Here is a 16,537-nt window from a genome sequence, read left to right on the forward strand (position 1 = left end):
GTTGGGGTGGACATAACAGAAACTAAATGCTCCTCTTTCCTTAAAAGATACTAAATTTAGGGATTCCTTTCTCCCCCCCAGATATGACATTTTACTGTCTAGAACTAATTACTCAAAATTTCTCCATAATACCTACACTGGGGCAAGGGTAGAGGAAGGGTCTGGGCAAGGAAGGAGGTGGCAGGTGTAGTTATAAAAGGGCAACCTTTTGATGAAACTGTTGAGTATCTTGACCTTGATAGTAAAGACACAAAGCTACATAGGTGATAAAATTATTATAGAAGTTAATACACACTGCAAGTGCACATGCACACATTCACAAATGAGTACAAATAAGATCTGGGAAATCAGAATCATAGTGGCAGCTTGTACCAATGTCAGTATTCTTGAAGTAACAGAATATTATGGTTTATAAAATCTCCACATACCCATTGCTGCATATGCTTACTGCCCTCTTAGCTACATTTTTGCCTCGCAGATCTACCAATACAAACCTTTGTCTAATTTTACAATAATCATTGCAAGCAACTAGACACCTAATCATAGTAATATAGATTTTCTTTTTAAATGTCCCAGTGTATAGGAAAGTACAGCTGGGATAAAAGAAGACTGTCACAGCATTGCTGTACTTCAACATAGCAATCCAACATACCCATATGAGGAGCTGTCCCCAAATTACAAATATCTGACTTGTAAACATCCTAAACATATGCTGACTGGTCCACTAGAATAAATCCCTGTTATATTTACCGGGTTAAGCATTTTAAGTTCCTTAAAATATTTATCACTTGTCTGCTGTTAACATCTGAATGTGAAAACTGCTAAAACCACTTAAAATCTTAGAGTCTTTCATTCCTTTATATGTATTGCAATAAGGATCATTCTCAGTTAAAATGATGATCAAATGAAAAAGAGATGTAAGAGCACTTTGGCAGGCATTAAAATGTAACAATGAAAAATGTTACCAAATTGGATCACAAAGCACTTTCATACTCCCAAACAGAGCATACCGCCTTGAGACTTTTAAGGCAGAATACTTGCAACATTTTGGTGTTGGTGGTGAATCCTATAAGGGCATCTCAAAGTTTGGTTACAGATGGCAAATGTTTCTGGCTTTGAGGTTACAGTGTTGATGCTGGGATCCAGTCTTACTACTTTTTCAGCACAATCTTCAATTGCAAAAGGAGATTAGGGTTCTGTGAACAACAAATTTAAATTGTTACTGTTTGTTTTCTGACAGGGGAAGACACTGTAAGTACTGCCTCAGAAGAGGTGGGCAGCCCCACAGCACTGCACAGTATCACTGGGTCAGGTACAGCATATACATTGTTGAATTTTAAATGTTCTTTTGATACTGAAAATCTAATATATACCAGTTTAAATAGTTACAGGGAAGATCTCTATTATGTATTATCCCAAATGCCTCATTATACCTGAGTTGGTAGAGAATATGGTAGGGAGTAAAGAAAATGCCTATTCCCACTTCTTTTTTTAAGTTAATTAATTAATTAATTTAATTTTTGGCTGTGTTGGGTCTTCGTTGCTGTGCACAGGTTTTCTCTAGTTGCGGCGAGCCGGGGCTACTCTCCGTTGCGCTGCGCGGGCTTCTCATCACGGTGGCTTCTCTTGTTGCGGAGCACAGGCTCTAGGTGCGCGGCCTTCAGTAGTTGTGGCACGCGGGCTTCAGTAGTTGTGGCTCGCAGGCTCTAGAACTCATGCTCAGTAGTTGTGGCGCACGGGCTTAGTTGCTCCGAGGCATGTGGGATCTTCCCGGACCAGGGCTCGAACCCGTGTCCCCTGCAGGCATATTCTTAACCACTCTCCTACCAGGGAAGTCCCTATTCCCACTTCTTACTAAAAAAAATCTGTAAATACAGAGACTCTCCATATTCATAAATATCCAATGAAGAATACCTATTGATGAAAAGCAGCTAAATTATTCTCACTAATATTGGGGATTAGTCTGCCTTATAATTTAAAAAATATTTTGTTTGCATATGAATATATGAAAAAAAAAATGATCCTTATACTGAAATTCTCAGTGCTTTACATCAATCCAGGTTGTTTTAAATGAATGATACTCAAATACAGGATGTATCTAAAAGTTTGAATAATTGTAACTCATGTCGATTCATAGGTAATCATATTCCTTTAGAAGATGCTAAAAGTCATTTACAGATTATAACAGTGAGCAACACAGAGGCTGGAAAACCCTGGTGTGACAATGAGGTCAGAGCACTTATAAACATATGGTCTGACGAAAAAATTAAGCAAATGCTTGAAGGGGCCACAAGAAACAAAGAAATATTTGAGGAAATTGCCAGAAGACTAATGCAGTTTGGAATAGACAGAGACTGGAAACAATGTCATACCAAATACAAAAATTTAAAATATGAATACAGAGTTTTACAAAAGAAAAATGGCAACCCTCAAGGGAAAATGAGATTTTATGAAGAAGTTGATGGTCTCCTAAGACAACCATCTCTCAGAACTGCAAAATGGAAACATGGTAACCTTGGAATTGACACTTTCAAAATGAAAATACTATAAACTTTCCTCTTTGCATTTAACTTAGCAAGAAATTCTTCAATAATAAATTCCTAACACTATTTTATGTTCAAATGACCCCCTAAATTATTATAAATCACATACCTAATATAAATTAAGAATTTCAATGTCTTCTCAAATCTTGTACTAAAACATTCCTAATTCTTAAATTCATTCTTCATCTGTCCAACTGCTTAAATGTTCTAACTTTAGTGTACTTGAATGCTTGAAGACTAATGTATTTTAGGCGATGTCATATAATAATTCTTCTCCCATGTTCTCGTTTAAGAATTATTTGAAAGTCATACCAAAAACCCAAGAACTTTGAGAATCAAGAGAAAAGCACATGAAGACGGTAAGAGTCTGAGAAATGCCAACTTTTTTCACACTGAGAAAAACTTCTGTAGCTTTTTTTTCTGTAGATGTTTATTCCTGTCCTTGACAAATTAGACTATATTGTTTATGAGCTGTGTGAGAGCAAAAAATGCTGAAAAATGGTTTCTTTCATAGCTCATTAAGAGTGAAAGTAAGAAAGTAAACAGAAACTTTCCCAGATCAGAAATTTCTGCACAACTATGCATTTATCATGAGCCTTTAAATTACACTTTCCAGTGATTGCTATTAGAAGACTAGGATGTAAAAGGAAAACCCCCTACAAACTAGTAAGTTCTGAATTTTGGTTTCCTCCAAAGGTAGCCGGCAGTGGCTGTAACATTTTAGTATTGATAATTCTACAAATAAGCCAAACGCAGAAGCCAGCTAATTATGGAGCTGTAATTGCAAACTGACCCATTATAAGTATCAGAAAAGGTAACATAATATAGTATAGCATAGAGAAGAAAAACAGAGAATATAAGAAAAAGCACTGGTCTGAGACTCAGAAAACCTGAGTTCTAGTCTCCCTTTACTCGAAAAATTCAACACGGAGCAAATGACTGCATCTCTCTGGATCTCTAAGATGATCCAACTTTAGCATATAGATTTATAATTTATCGAATTGTTTTGAGTTCACAAAAATAGTTAAAGAGCTCAGTTTTTACAAAGTGAAGACATCTATGGAACTACTACTCAAGTCAAGATATAAAACATTACCAGTACCCTAGAGGCCCCCCTTCATCATTAATCATCCTCTTAGCCCCCATAACGGTTATCAATATTCTGACTTCCATTACCACAGATTAGTTTTAGAATCATACAGTATGTTTTTTCTTTAGTATGTATTTTTTAATGTCAAGCTTCTTTTACACAACATTGTTTGTGAGATTCATCCATGATTTTACTTGTAGCAGGAGTTTGTTCTTTTTTATTGCTGTAGAATTTTCCATTATAGGAACATACATCCCACTACATTCTTTATCCAATGTTTCCAAATTGGGGCTACTATGAATAATGCTGCTATAAAAATTCTTGTGCATGTCTCCCAATAAACATGTGTATGCACCTCTGTGGAGTATACACCCAAGAGTGGGATGCAGGGTCACTGGATATGCATATATCCAGGCACTGTTCTAAGCACTTTATATATTAACGCATTTAATCCCTACTACAAACCTATGAGGTATTGGTGTTAGCATCATCCCCAATTTACAGAGGAGGAAATGGAGGCATAAAGAAGTCTGAGCTGTTGCTCCACCGCCTCTCTGTCAGGGGCAGGGACCACATCAGCCCTGTGTAGTACGGTATTCCTAGTGTCTATCACAGTGCCTTGCATACACACAGGAAGAGCTCAACAAATATTTTTTGAATGAAGTATTAGAGAATAGCAGGAATCCACTGCCCCCCAGCCCTGCCAACAATGCTTATACCTCAAGTGAGCTGAAGATTTTATTCTCCATTTTTTGACATAAATTACAAATCAGACGAGTTGCCCCATGTTTGCCTTCTCTTAATGCCCTTTAATGGATATGCTATTGAAAAGGGAAACTGCTAAGGATTAACCACACAAAAGTATCATTCCCAATACACTGAATTTGTGCACTGGACCTTTAAAATACGTAAGTCTAGCCCAACAGTTAAGAAACCAGACTCAGAAATTAAGGAGACGTGACCAAGATCAAACTGTTACTAGCAAACTTGGGACTAGATTTCAAGTCTTATGTTAAAGAGGCTGTTCCTAATACTCACTAGAATAACAAAGCAGTAGTACTTTAAGACCCTTTTGGGGATAAGTCACTTTTCCAACTAAGGGAGTGTAAAACACTATAGGAATGTAACATGTTTGGTCATTATTTCTAAGAGATAAAAATCAAAAAAGTTAACTCCAGCCTTAATATGCAACTCAAAGCAAGTTCTCTGATAATCTACTCCTGTGTTCTCCAACAAACTAAATGAAGATAACTGGGAACTAATTCCCCAGGTTGGTCTGAGTGCATCTATCTCGCAAGTGCCTTTCTAGTGATATGCTATGTACTCTGTTTGCAGAACCAGTGGCAGTATCTCTCAAGAAAACTGCTCCTGAGATCACTGCAAATCAGTTTCCTCAAAGAACAACAGAAGCAAAAGGTTGTACAGAATGTTTTTGCAGTCAGGAGACCCCCTACGTGACCCAACTTCATCAGGTAAATGTCATAAATTTTTAGAAAAAGTATGAAAATGTTTATCAGTTGTAGGGTTCATTTCCTAACCCAGGGAAATGATAATTCACTGAAAGGCATTTTCATCTCCTAAGTAACCAAGGAAAGGCTAACTAGTTGATTCATGGGGTAAATCTATGAAATTTTAGTAATTCCTTTTATGGAATCTTCAAATATGTCCATGTCATTCTAGTCTCCATAAAATGTGACTGTGGTTTAAAGATGAAGATTTCTGATCTGTGAGGGGGTGTGTGATTTGTCCAGAACTGTGCAAACCACTGAACTAATATTTTTAGGGCTGAAAAAGCACTTGGTGATTATATGAATCTGGCATGAACAAGCATGCACACACAGTTTTACAGCTGAAGAGGACAACTAGTTAGTTTAACATTGAAAAGTCCCCCTGACAGAAAGTAGAGCTATGGTATAAACCTGCAAATAGCAGACTACTAAAAAGAAGTACTTCTGGACAAACCCATCTGAATTAAGCATCCAGTACATGACTGTCTAGTAATTGATACTCCATTTGTTTTTATATATAAAATACATAACATTACAACTTTCAGGTGTTCTGTTATCCCTGACACTAAATGTCTATGCCTAAGACAAAAACAGAACCAAATACAATGCAAAAGTGATAGAAATTTCACCTTCTAGATTCCATGTCTTAGGAAGAAAACGTGTAAGGGATAAATCCCTTCATCCAAAATGGGGGAAAAAAATCAATTGAATCTTGTTGCTGTTGTTTTAAAACTAGCCATTGAGTGGAGGAGGGTGAGGAGGTAGACAGAGCCTTCTGCAACAAACCACCACTTGCCAGTGTACACTGTATATAACTAACTCTATATTAAACTATAACAATCTATCTAGGCTTCTAATTTTGACATTCCTTGATTCAATGCCATATAAAAACATTTTTTGTTAGTTTATTTTATTGAAGTATAGTTGATTTACAATGTTGGGTTAACTTCTGCTGTACAGCAAAGTGATTCAGTTATAGATATACATACATTCTTTTTCATATTCTTTTCCATTATTGGTACCACAGGATATGGAATATAGTTCCCTGTGCTATACAGTAAGACCCTGTTGTTTAACCATTCCATTAAAAACATTATTTCTTAACCTTCGACCCCTACTTAGAGCTTAGAGAAGCAGAAGATTTTATCTTCTAGGCATAAAGAAGTTTCATATTCTTAGAATCAGAATCAGTTTCCCTAAAGGGTGAGGACTTTTGCTAATTTAAAATTTTGAATTGGATAGGATTATGGGCAAGAACCAGCCCTCTCAGTGAACCTTAATGATTCTATGCCTACACAGGGAAAATTTAAATAGTTTTCCATTAACATCTTTCTTCCCCAGAAGCTACTGTTTTTTTTGCCACTGTTATTGAAAATATCACAAGGTCAATTTTCAATACTACAGTTTAACAAATACTTGCTCCATCAAATAAGCAGCCTGATAGAATCCATTTAATTTTCTCTATCATCATGTAGTAATCACATTTTTATTGCCCTTACCTTGTATTATCTAATCTCATAATTCTTTCACTTAAAAGTCACTACAGAAAAGTGCATGTAGTTAGGAATGAAGTTATTCATTAAAAAAAAAAAATCACCCCCCTCTTCTTTACACACACATTTAAAGAGGAGATCTTGGGATGAACTTTCTGAGTTATTTTAGCTAAAAAATAAATAGTTAAAAAAAAATTCAAGGTCAGTTCATTTCTTTCTCACAGACCACCAGGCAACTCTAAAGATCCCTTGTTTTTTATACCTCTTCCCATGACAGAATATCCACAATAACTTCTCCGAAGAACGTTATAAACTAATGTTGCTCTGGACTACCATACGAAATAACTTTTAGTTTTTCCTTGGATTATATATAATCCTCTCAATAATGTAAATGTATTTTAAAATAAGATTTCTATTATGGTTAACCCACAATTATCCAAGATTAGAGTAAGTCAAACTAGAAATATTCTTTTTGATTCATCCCAGATTCTAAGTTACTCTCAGCTCTTAGTAAACAGGGAGTACACAAGATGTGAAACTCAAACTCAAGTATTCAGGACCCTGAAAAAACCAAAGAGACTACTTCTAATTTAAGTTTGGTGAGGGAAAGCTAATCATTTGGAATGCATTTATACATAATGCTCCCATACTGCCCATAAGCGTTATTGCCAAGTTCCTTAACTGTTCTAGAAGTTGTTGCTGAGGTAGTGCCTTATGGAAACTTTGTAATACTTTCAGTGATAATGCCAAACTTAGGTTTATATTTCTTAAGGAAATTGTTTATATCAACTTCCAGTTAGTTCAGTTAGTAGGTAATGGAAAGATCACAGAAGCAGTTATTTTTTAACTCAAAGGATCTATCAGTTTTTCAAAGTCAATGTGTATCTTGTCAGACAGGAACTACTTTCCTCTCCCTCTTTTAAAGAGGGGAGTTATTTTGGCACTTCCTTACTACCAACCTTTTCATTCGTTATCTAAAACGTTTACCAATGAATTTTTTGCAGATGCACTCTTCCCTGCGATTGGGTTATTTTCTGTTAATTCAGATGAGATCTAGAACCGGTAGTTCCTTTTGAACACCAAGCTAATTCAGCTTCCCCGGGTTTGAATCCCTAAGTTCCCACAGCTATGCCTACGTTCAAATACACAATCTGCCCAGTAGCTCTGCCCTTGCAAACAAAAGCTTGTGGTGGCTGCAGGCTCCGCGCGAAACCTCAAGGTGTATTGTAGATCCTGGACCAGCAGTCACCCCACACAAGCCTATCACAAGAACAGCTCCAGGCTCTGGGAGATTAAAACCCGCAAGCAGTCAAGAAAGAACCCCGACTGGGCTAGTCCAAGCGAATCGGAGCCTTATAAACTGGCCAGACCAAGGAGGGGTGCACGACACCGGAAGAGAGGGGAGAGCCCCTAAAGAGCACGAAGAGTTGCGGGGAACAGGCTGAAATCCAGGGAGGCAAGGTAGCCCCCGCGCACTCCTTAGCAATCGGTGGACGCCACAGGCAGGTACCCGTTCAGGTAAGAGAGAGATCCGGCCTCCGGTCCTCAAGCGCCAGCGAGATCGCCAACTCCGGCCGCGGGAAGCGGCTCGGGCAGATGGAGAAGCACACGCGCCGCCATCCCCACCCCTCACCCAGTCGCTCACCGGTGCTGCAGCCCCACGAGTCCCAGAGTGATCACATGCGGCACATCTAGCTGCGTGGGCCACTCTCCTGAGGCGATGCATCCGAACACGCCACATTCCTCTCGGATCCCCAACTCCTCCAGCTCCATGTCGCCGCCGAAAGCACGTGGAGGGACCCGCCGCTGCGGCAGGGGTCTAAGCACCAACCAGTTGTTCGTTCGGCCTGTAAGCCTCAAAAGCTCGGGCCAGCTGCAGCCGCTTCCTAACCAGCGGCTCGACCCTCGCTACTGCGGCGGCGCGTGCTTTCCCTAAGTGAGAGTGATTAGCTCGCCCACCGCCACCCTTCCCCGCCCCTACAGGCCCACCAATGAGCGAGGACGGAGGGAGAGGCTCCGCGGCTGAGGGGCGGAGTCAAAGGCCCTGTGGGGGTGGAGCTAGCCCTCCACCGGAGGCTTGGGGGAAGATCATTTTTCTGCACGTGGAAATCTCCGTTATTTTCCAACACCCGAGACTGAGATGATGAGACTAGCGGGGTTAACGTCATTTCTGTCCTAGAGGATGTAAATTTTGTATGTCCCTCTCCACATGCTTTCCCCCAGGCCGTCACTACTTGGTATGCTCCAACCTCTGAGCCACTCTCGCTGCCGAGGAGGGGGCCAAGTCAGCGAGCTGCTGTAGGGTGGGGAGGGGCCGCCAGTGCGCGCCACTTTTCCTCTTTCCTGGAACTGCGCCCGCGCAGGGCGGGGTACGATCCGCGTCGCTGCGCCTGCGCGGCGGGAAGCCTTGCGGGAGGCGCTAGCTCCCAGAGTCCAAGTTCTCTCGATCCGCAGAGACCCCCGAGGTTCCGTCACCGCGGTGGTGCTCGAAGAGACCGCGAGGGGGCACTCTGGGTTACGCGGCCCTGGCGGGGGCGTGTCTATCGGCCGTGCCTCCCTTCCCCGCCCCGTGAGCCTCTCTGATCACTCCTCTTTTCCAGACTCCTGCCTCTCTTCCTAGAGCTGCTGCTGCTTCCAGACCACTCCGGATAATGGCGACAGCCGAGGGTGAGTAACAGGCGTCCCCAGGACTTGGGACTCCCTGCCATCCACGGTCTTCCTGCCTCTCTGCCTTGAGCTCGAGGGTTCACGCCGTCACGTGCGCGCTCCGCGGCCCCGACGGCAGCCTTCCCCGGGCAGAACCCGGTCTCCCTGCACCCGCCCCGCTAGGCCACTGGGCTAGCGGGCATGTGGCCCAGGCGCTTCCGAGCGGTGCGTCGGAAACAAAGCACTCCCAGGCCTCCGAACTTTCTGAAACATCCAGAACTGCTTCTGGGATGGGGAAAAGGCGCAAAGGGTCATTAGGAAGAGAAATGGCCAGGGGTTGGAGAGGTGCTTGGAAATCGCGTTTGCAATCAGTAGATGTTGCAAAACAATCGCAGGAGCATCTAGTGTTGACTCTTGAAACCAAAGTCTTGCTTTTTCCTGTGAGGCTAATAATAACCTGCTATTCCAGAAAGTTAATAATTGAACCTTCTGAAAAATTTGCTATTTTCTGTGCAGATTTTGTGTGTGTGTTTAGCCTTTTTATGCCAGTGATGGCTTTGAAGAGTTACAAAAACACCAGGGAAAAATTTCCTTCCTTCACTTTGCACTTATTATATTACATATTTATATAATCATTTTGGCCACTCGTGATTAGGATCCTCAGGAAAGATTGTTTGTGCTATTTTTACTGTAAAACGTTGTCCCCCAGCCCCCATACTCTATTTCTAAACTTACGGTGAACCAAATTTCTTGTGTTGTCCGGTCACTACATTCTCTTCCACATAGAAAAATTAAATTTAGGTTAAAAACTATAGACTAAACAAAATGGTCCTGATAACAAGTAACAACTCCATAAAATCAATGCATTAGACCAGAATTTTCCCTGCCATACCTCTAAACTGACAGATCTCTAAAATCTTTGCTCTTCCACTTCCTTCCATCTTGCATTTTTTTTTTGGCAGGTTAATTTTTCCAAATTTTCACTTTTATGGTTTCTAAATGGCACTTCATTGCCCAAAAATGTTCTCTGGCAATGCGAAAGCTATTGAAATCCATTCTGAAGAACCTTTCATTCACATCCTGCATACTGCTTCCTTCCTACCTCTTCAACCCTTACTTAGGTTTTTCTCTCTTATGAATCCTAAGCCTACATTCCAGGCAGGTTAATTCACCAAGTTTACTCTTCTCTATGTTTGTTCTTGCTGTTTCTTCTAGAACAGTGCTGTCTAATAGAAATATAATGTGACACTATATATATAATTCAAAAAGAGACATGTACCAAAGTGTTCTTTGCAGCTCTATTCACAATAGCCCGGAGATGGAAACAACCTAAGTGTCCATCATTGGATGAATGGATAAAGAAGATGTGGCACATATATACAGTGGAATATTACTCAGCCATAAAAAGAAACGAAATTGAGCTATTTGTAATGAGGTGGATAGACCTAGAGTCGGTCATACAGAGTGAAGTAAGTCAGAAAGAGAAAGACAAATACCGTATGCTAACACGTATATATGGAATTTAAGAAAAAAATGTCATGAACCTAGGGGTAAAACAGGAATAAAGACACAGACCTACTTGAGAATGGACTTGAGGATATGGGGAGGGGGAAGGGTAAGATGTGACAAAGCGAGAGAGAGGCATGGACATATATACACTACCAAATGTAAGGTAGATAGCTAGTGGGAAGCAGCCGCATAGCACAGGGAGATCAGCTCGGTGCTTTGGGACCGCCTGGAGGGGTGGGATAGGGAGGGTGGGAGGGAGGGAAACGCAAGAGGGAAGGCATATGGGAACAGATGGATATGTATAACTGATTCACTTTGTTATAAAGCAGAAACTAAAAAAAAAAAAAAGAAAAATATAATGTGACCCTATATGTAACTTTGTTTTCTAGTAGCCACATTTTTAAAAGTAAAAAGAAACAGGTGAAATGATTTTTAATATATATTATTTAACCCAATATATCCAAAGTAGTATCATTTCAACATGTAATCAATATAAAAAATTGTGATTTTTGCAAACCTTTTTTTCATATTGAAATTCACTGTGTATTTTACGCTTAACTTACATCATCTCAATTTGGAGTAGCCACGTTTCAAGTGTTTCATAGCCACATGTGGCTAGTGACTACCTTATTGGACAGCACAGTCCTAGATGTTCTTACCTCTTTGTGGAAATTCTGTACTTTTCAATACTCTTAAATGTCAGCTCTATGAATTATTCTCAGTCCTCATCGATATCTTCTGAATTCATCTATGAATTTGTAGCAGGCATTTTGGCACTTACAGCAAATGTCTCCTATAATGTTATGTTATTTCTATCCATTAGTTGAAATTCCTACCCTGTTTAAAAATTAAGTAATAAATACCAATTCAGGGAATTCCCTGGCGGTCCAGTGGTTAGGACTCCTTGCTTCCATTGCAGGGGGCACAGGTTCGATCCCTGGTTGGGGAACTAAGATCCCACAAGCCGCACGGCGAGGCCATATGTAAATAAATAAATACATACATACGTACATACCACTTCAAATAAATTGAGAGAGAGGAGCAGTAGGTATAAATTATCTAACCCAGGCAACATCTTAACTTTCCCTTCTTTTATCCCCCATATTGAATCAATTATTATAAAAACTTTTACCTTTTAAATATCTTGAGTCTTACTCAATTGCTTTTTCTTTAGACCAGGACATTTCTTGCCTGGATTGCTGCCACAGCATTGTAAGTCGTCTCTCAGTCTCTAGTTTTCTTCCACCCACCCCTTCCTCATTTCATTCTCCACACAGCAGCCATAATGGTCTTTCTAATATAGAAACTCTGTCATTTTACTGAAGTACTTAAAAGCTTTATAGTTGTTCCTAGGATAAAGTGTAAACTCAATCACCATGGCTTGTGAGACCCCAAGGGTGGGTAGTGAAATGGAAGGGAAGGAAACAGTGTTTCAGGCCTAGGGAAGAGCGTGTTAGAAGCCTGAGAGGAGGATATAGAGATGCAGTTACAAAGTTGGAGTTCAAGGAAGGGAATAGAGAAATCTGAATTTGGAGCCCTGAGCTGGGACTCCATTCTTGGAAGGACCTTTTAAGCCTTGTCAGTGAATCAAGACATTACAGTTAGAGGATGGGAATTCATCCTCTGAATTAGGTGCCCTGCAGTGGCAACTATTAAACTGAATTAGGTACCCTGCAGTGGCAACTATTAAACTGAACTGTATCTGTTTTGTTTAATCGATACCTTCATTAATTGGTGATGTGACCCCTGCCCAATTCCTCAGGCTTATCTCCTGCCTTCCCTTTCTACTCCTTAGCTGCTACCCCATCCCACTCCCCACCCCTTCACACCCAACAGCAATGTACACACACACAGTGCTCCAAACATACTGAAGTTCTGCCAGGTGCTCTTTCATCCCCTGGTCTTGACCCCTTGCCGTCTTCCAGCTAAATTTTGACTATTCCTCAGATCTCAGCCTAATCCTCACTTTGTTCTAGACTTCCTTCTTTGACCTCTAGACATCAGAGGTTAGGTTAAGTGATCCTGCTATGAACCTGTGATCCCATAGTCTGTATTTCTCACATTATACTTATTATGATGTTTAATTTCAGCTTCCCTCAGACTCCAGTCACTTGAGAGCAGGAACTCGGTTTACTGGTACATCCCTAGTACCTGGCACATGGACACTAAAAAATGCAGATACTGAGAATGAGTTGATGTTCTGGGAGAATGAGAGGTGATTTCTCCTCTTGGAAATTTTAAGTCCTTAAATGTCTATTATCTCTGATCTTCATCGAAATCATTCTTTCTAATGACCCAAGTCTACTTTTCTTTAGGTGTGATGACCTGGATCAAAATTGGATTCTCTTGTCCTTACTTTTCACAGTTTTCTGTAGCTGTTAGTGAGGAGAGGGGATCAAGGATGGGGGATGCTTCCAAATGGGCTAACTTCAGTGGGTGGAGGTGCCCCCTCTTGCACATTAACTTGAAATCAAGAAACATATCTGGCTGAACTTTCCCATTTTGCCTGCCATGGAAAGCAGAAGATGGGAAAAATACAGCATTTTTTTCCCTGCAAGCTAGTTTAGTTATTGTTTTGTGAGAACATATATGAAACTACTCATGTTGTTGCATTAATTTTAATGTATTTTAACTAATTCTACTTCAGTTCTGCTGTGAGAGAGGCAGGTTGATAGCGAAAAGAGCACGACACAGCATTAGATATTGGAAGACATGGTTTTTTCTGGCTCTGCTATTTCTTAACTGTGTGACCTCTACTTTTTGATACGTAGTTTCCTAATCTATATAATTATTTACATAATTAAAATTCATCACAAAATTTTATGAATGAGATGTGATGATGCATTGAAAATTGTAGAGTGTAAGGTTCTATGCAGATGAGTTCATTTTTATTAAAATTATTTAATTATGCTATGTTCACTGATTCATTGTTCTAGACAATTTAGTCTTCTAAATTATCTTCTCTACGAAACTTCCTGAAATCCGATGTTTCTGTTTTATTTCCACAGTACTGAAGATTGGTAAAAAACTCTATGAGGGTAAAACAAAAGAAGTCTATGAATTGTTGGATAGTCCAGGAAAAGTCCTCCTGCAGTCCAAGGACCAGATTACAGCAGGAAATGCAGCCAGAAAGAATCACCTTGAAGGAAAAGCTGCAATCTCAAATAAAATTACCAGTTGTATTTTTCAGCTGTTACAGGAAGCAGGTGAGTGGCTCTCCCAGTAGCCTCCCCCTTCATGTTCTTTCTCACGTATACATACTGGTCCTTTTCATTGGGAAATGACATTATTTGGGTAAATAATTGTTGATAACCAGTTGATTTTTTTTTTTCAGTTGTTATAGGAAGTAGGTAAGTGACTCCCCCTACAGCCTCCTGTACCACTCTGATCTCTTTAATGGGGAGATGGCATTATCTGGTTTAACAACATGTTTGGGGATGTCTCACATGCTAAACTTATTTAAATTAAACCAGAAACTTAAATTTCACTGTAACACTTTACTTGGTTTGGAAGTACTTAAGTGGTATCATTCAGTAAGTTAAAAGGAATCTTAGGGCTTCCCTGATGGCACAGTGGTTGAGAGTCCGCCTGCCGATGCAGGGGACATGGGTTCGTGCCCCGGTTTGGGAAGATCTCACATGCCGCGGAGCGGCTAGGCCCGTGAGCCATGGCAGCTGAGCCTGCGTGTCCGGAGCCTGTGCTCCACAACAGTTAGAGGCCCGCGTACCGCAAAAAAAAAAAAAAGGAATCTTAGCAGTTTGCTACAGTCTTTGGCATGTATTTCTGCAACTTTCCTCTGCTAGGAAATCTTAGGAGAGGCTTACATGAAGCATGAAGGAACTTAAGGAACTTAACCTGTGAAAGAAGCACATTCTGGTGTTTGGCAGCTCTAATGAATTGAAATTTAGTCCCTAAAATTCTATATAAATTTGCTCCACCCATTGGAGATTATACAGAACTTCAAATCCCTCTTCTACCTGAAAGCCCTAAAAAGTAATTGAAGACTGCAACCATGCCTTCTCATCCTGCCATTCCCCAAGTGAGAGATTTGGACTAGATCAAGATCTGCAGGGTTACCTCCTGCTCTAAAACTGAATGAAGATGATTTCCAATAGAGAAATCTATTCAAAAGATGAAATTCAGATCAAAACATTCTGTGGAGGGCGTTTGGAGTGAAAGAAGGGAAATTAGGATAACGGTTTTTCTGCAGGGATTCAGGCAAAAGCTGATTGGTCTGTAGTGTATAAAATCTCAGCCAGCAAAAGATTTGAGCTCTTTGCCTACAGTGTAAGAGACCCTGTGCCTTGGATCATTCAACGTGTGAAGCCTCCATTTCCTTATCTGTAAAGTAAAAGCTTTGTTCTTTTTCATTCCAGTTCTAATTTTACAGTTTAATATCATTGTCTCCTTTTACTTCCAATATTCCCAGTTGCCCTCACATTTCTTAGATTTTCCAGTAAGCATTAATCTTAATTATTAGTAATTAAAATTAATTAATTACTCTTTCTTAAATCCAAAGGGGAATTTAATACCTTTGTTTCCAGTGAAGATAGATCTGCCTTCCACAAAATAACAAGGTAATTCAAGTTAAACCCATTCCGTCAATACAGAATAGGTACTTGAGTAATTTTGCCTCTTCCAAAGTACCTTGTTTCACATTTTTAATTAATGTGTAAAAAATACGTTTACTTGACAACCTAAATTGTCATCCATATCATAAATCCCTCTATGCATTGAGGGTGAAAATATTGCTGTAAATTTAAAGCACCTCCCTCAGTTCATAAGTAATACAACCCAGGATTTTTACTTCAAGGCCTCCTTGATTGGTGGTTTCCCAATGACTGAGTAGATTTCTAGAGACGGCATCAAACTAATATTAGGTTTCTTTTGCAGTACAAATAAGTGCTCCATTTTTTTTTTTTTTTTTTTTTTTTTGTGGTACACCGGCCTCTCACTGCTGTGGCCTCTCCTGCTGTGGAGCACAGGCTCTGGATGCGCAGGCTCAGCAGCCATGGCTCACAGGCCCAGCCGCTCCGTGGCATGTGGGACCCTCCCAGACTGGGGCACGAACCCGTGTCCCCTGCATCGGCAGGCGGACGCTCAACCACTGGCGCCACCAGGGAAGCCCCAAGTACCCCATTTTTTTAACCTCACAAGTTATCTCCTCCCCATACACATTAAAATGGTTTATAGTTGCTAGACACTATAAGCTGTTAACAATACAACTAGCTTCTGTGTCCCCGTAGTAATTGTACCCATCTATGGGATTATATATATGCATTTAAGTGATGGGGGATAAGTACAGGCCCAAGTTTTTATTTGCTTATTTAATAAGGCACCTATTCAGTGTACTTGCCAGGGTTTAAGGACAGGTGAATTAGGGTGATCCAGTTTTGACTCTCAAAGTCCTGCATGCAACTGGGAAGGTTGGTCATCCACGTGAAGTACTCCAGCAATCATCTATTTGGCACGCTTAACATAGCTAAAACTTAACTTGGTTCACAAGAAATGCTGAAAGGTGTTTTCCAGGTTTTATATACTGTGGAAAATCTAAGGTTTTAAAAATTCTTAAACAGATGATTAGTTTTAGGGTATGGATTAAGAGTTCTGTTAAGCCTTATATAATTTTTACTTGCTAGTAGTTAAGTGCTATGTCTAGTTGACCATCAGTGGTCTATTTAAAACTGCTTTCTTGGGGCTTCCCTGGTGATGCAGTGGTTAAGAATCCACCTGCCAATGCAGGGGACA

At 40.3% G+C, this 16,537-nt stretch overlaps 2 protein-coding genes across 6 annotated transcripts in view; one reads left to right on the forward strand and one right to left on the reverse strand.

Annotated features, from left to right (window-relative positions):
* The window catches only part of PPAT (phosphoribosyl pyrophosphate amidotransferase), a 37,669-nt gene extending 29,079 nt beyond the window's left edge, over positions 1 to 8,590 (reverse strand). For both annotated transcript variants that reach the window (XM_082609347.1, XM_082609346.1), the window contains exon 1: positions 8,280 to 8,590. In XM_082609347.1, the coding sequence (XP_082465473.1) occupies positions 8,280 to 8,407 (128 nt within the window). In that variant the 5' untranslated portion in view covers positions 8,408 to 8,590. The remainder of the gene's footprint in view (positions 1 to 8,279) is intronic.
* Positions 1 to 16,537, forward strand: part of PAICS (phosphoribosylaminoimidazole carboxylase and phosphoribosylaminoimidazolesuccinocarboxamide synthase) — a 50,520-nt gene that overhangs the window by 12,193 nt on the left and 21,790 nt on the right. For 3 of the 4 annotated variants that reach the window (XM_082609322.1, XM_082609323.1, XM_082609325.1), the window contains 6 exons: positions 1,241 to 1,312; positions 2,138 to 2,509; positions 2,837 to 2,902; positions 4,969 to 5,105; positions 9,235 to 9,301; positions 13,798 to 13,995. In XM_082609322.1, the coding sequence (XP_082465448.1) occupies positions 1,241 to 1,312; positions 2,138 to 2,509; positions 2,837 to 2,902; positions 4,969 to 5,105; positions 9,235 to 9,301; positions 13,798 to 13,995 (912 nt within the window). The remainder of the gene's footprint in view (positions 1 to 1,240; positions 1,313 to 2,137; positions 2,510 to 2,836; positions 2,903 to 4,968; positions 5,106 to 9,234; positions 9,302 to 13,797; positions 13,996 to 16,537) is intronic. The other variant, XM_082609324.1, reaches the window with a different exon arrangement.

Source organism: Mesoplodon mirus, assembly GCF_964341445.2.
Source record: "Mesoplodon mirus genome assembly, chromosome: 2".
NCBI lineage: Eukaryota > Metazoa > Chordata > Mammalia > Artiodactyla > Ziphiidae > Mesoplodon > Mesoplodon mirus.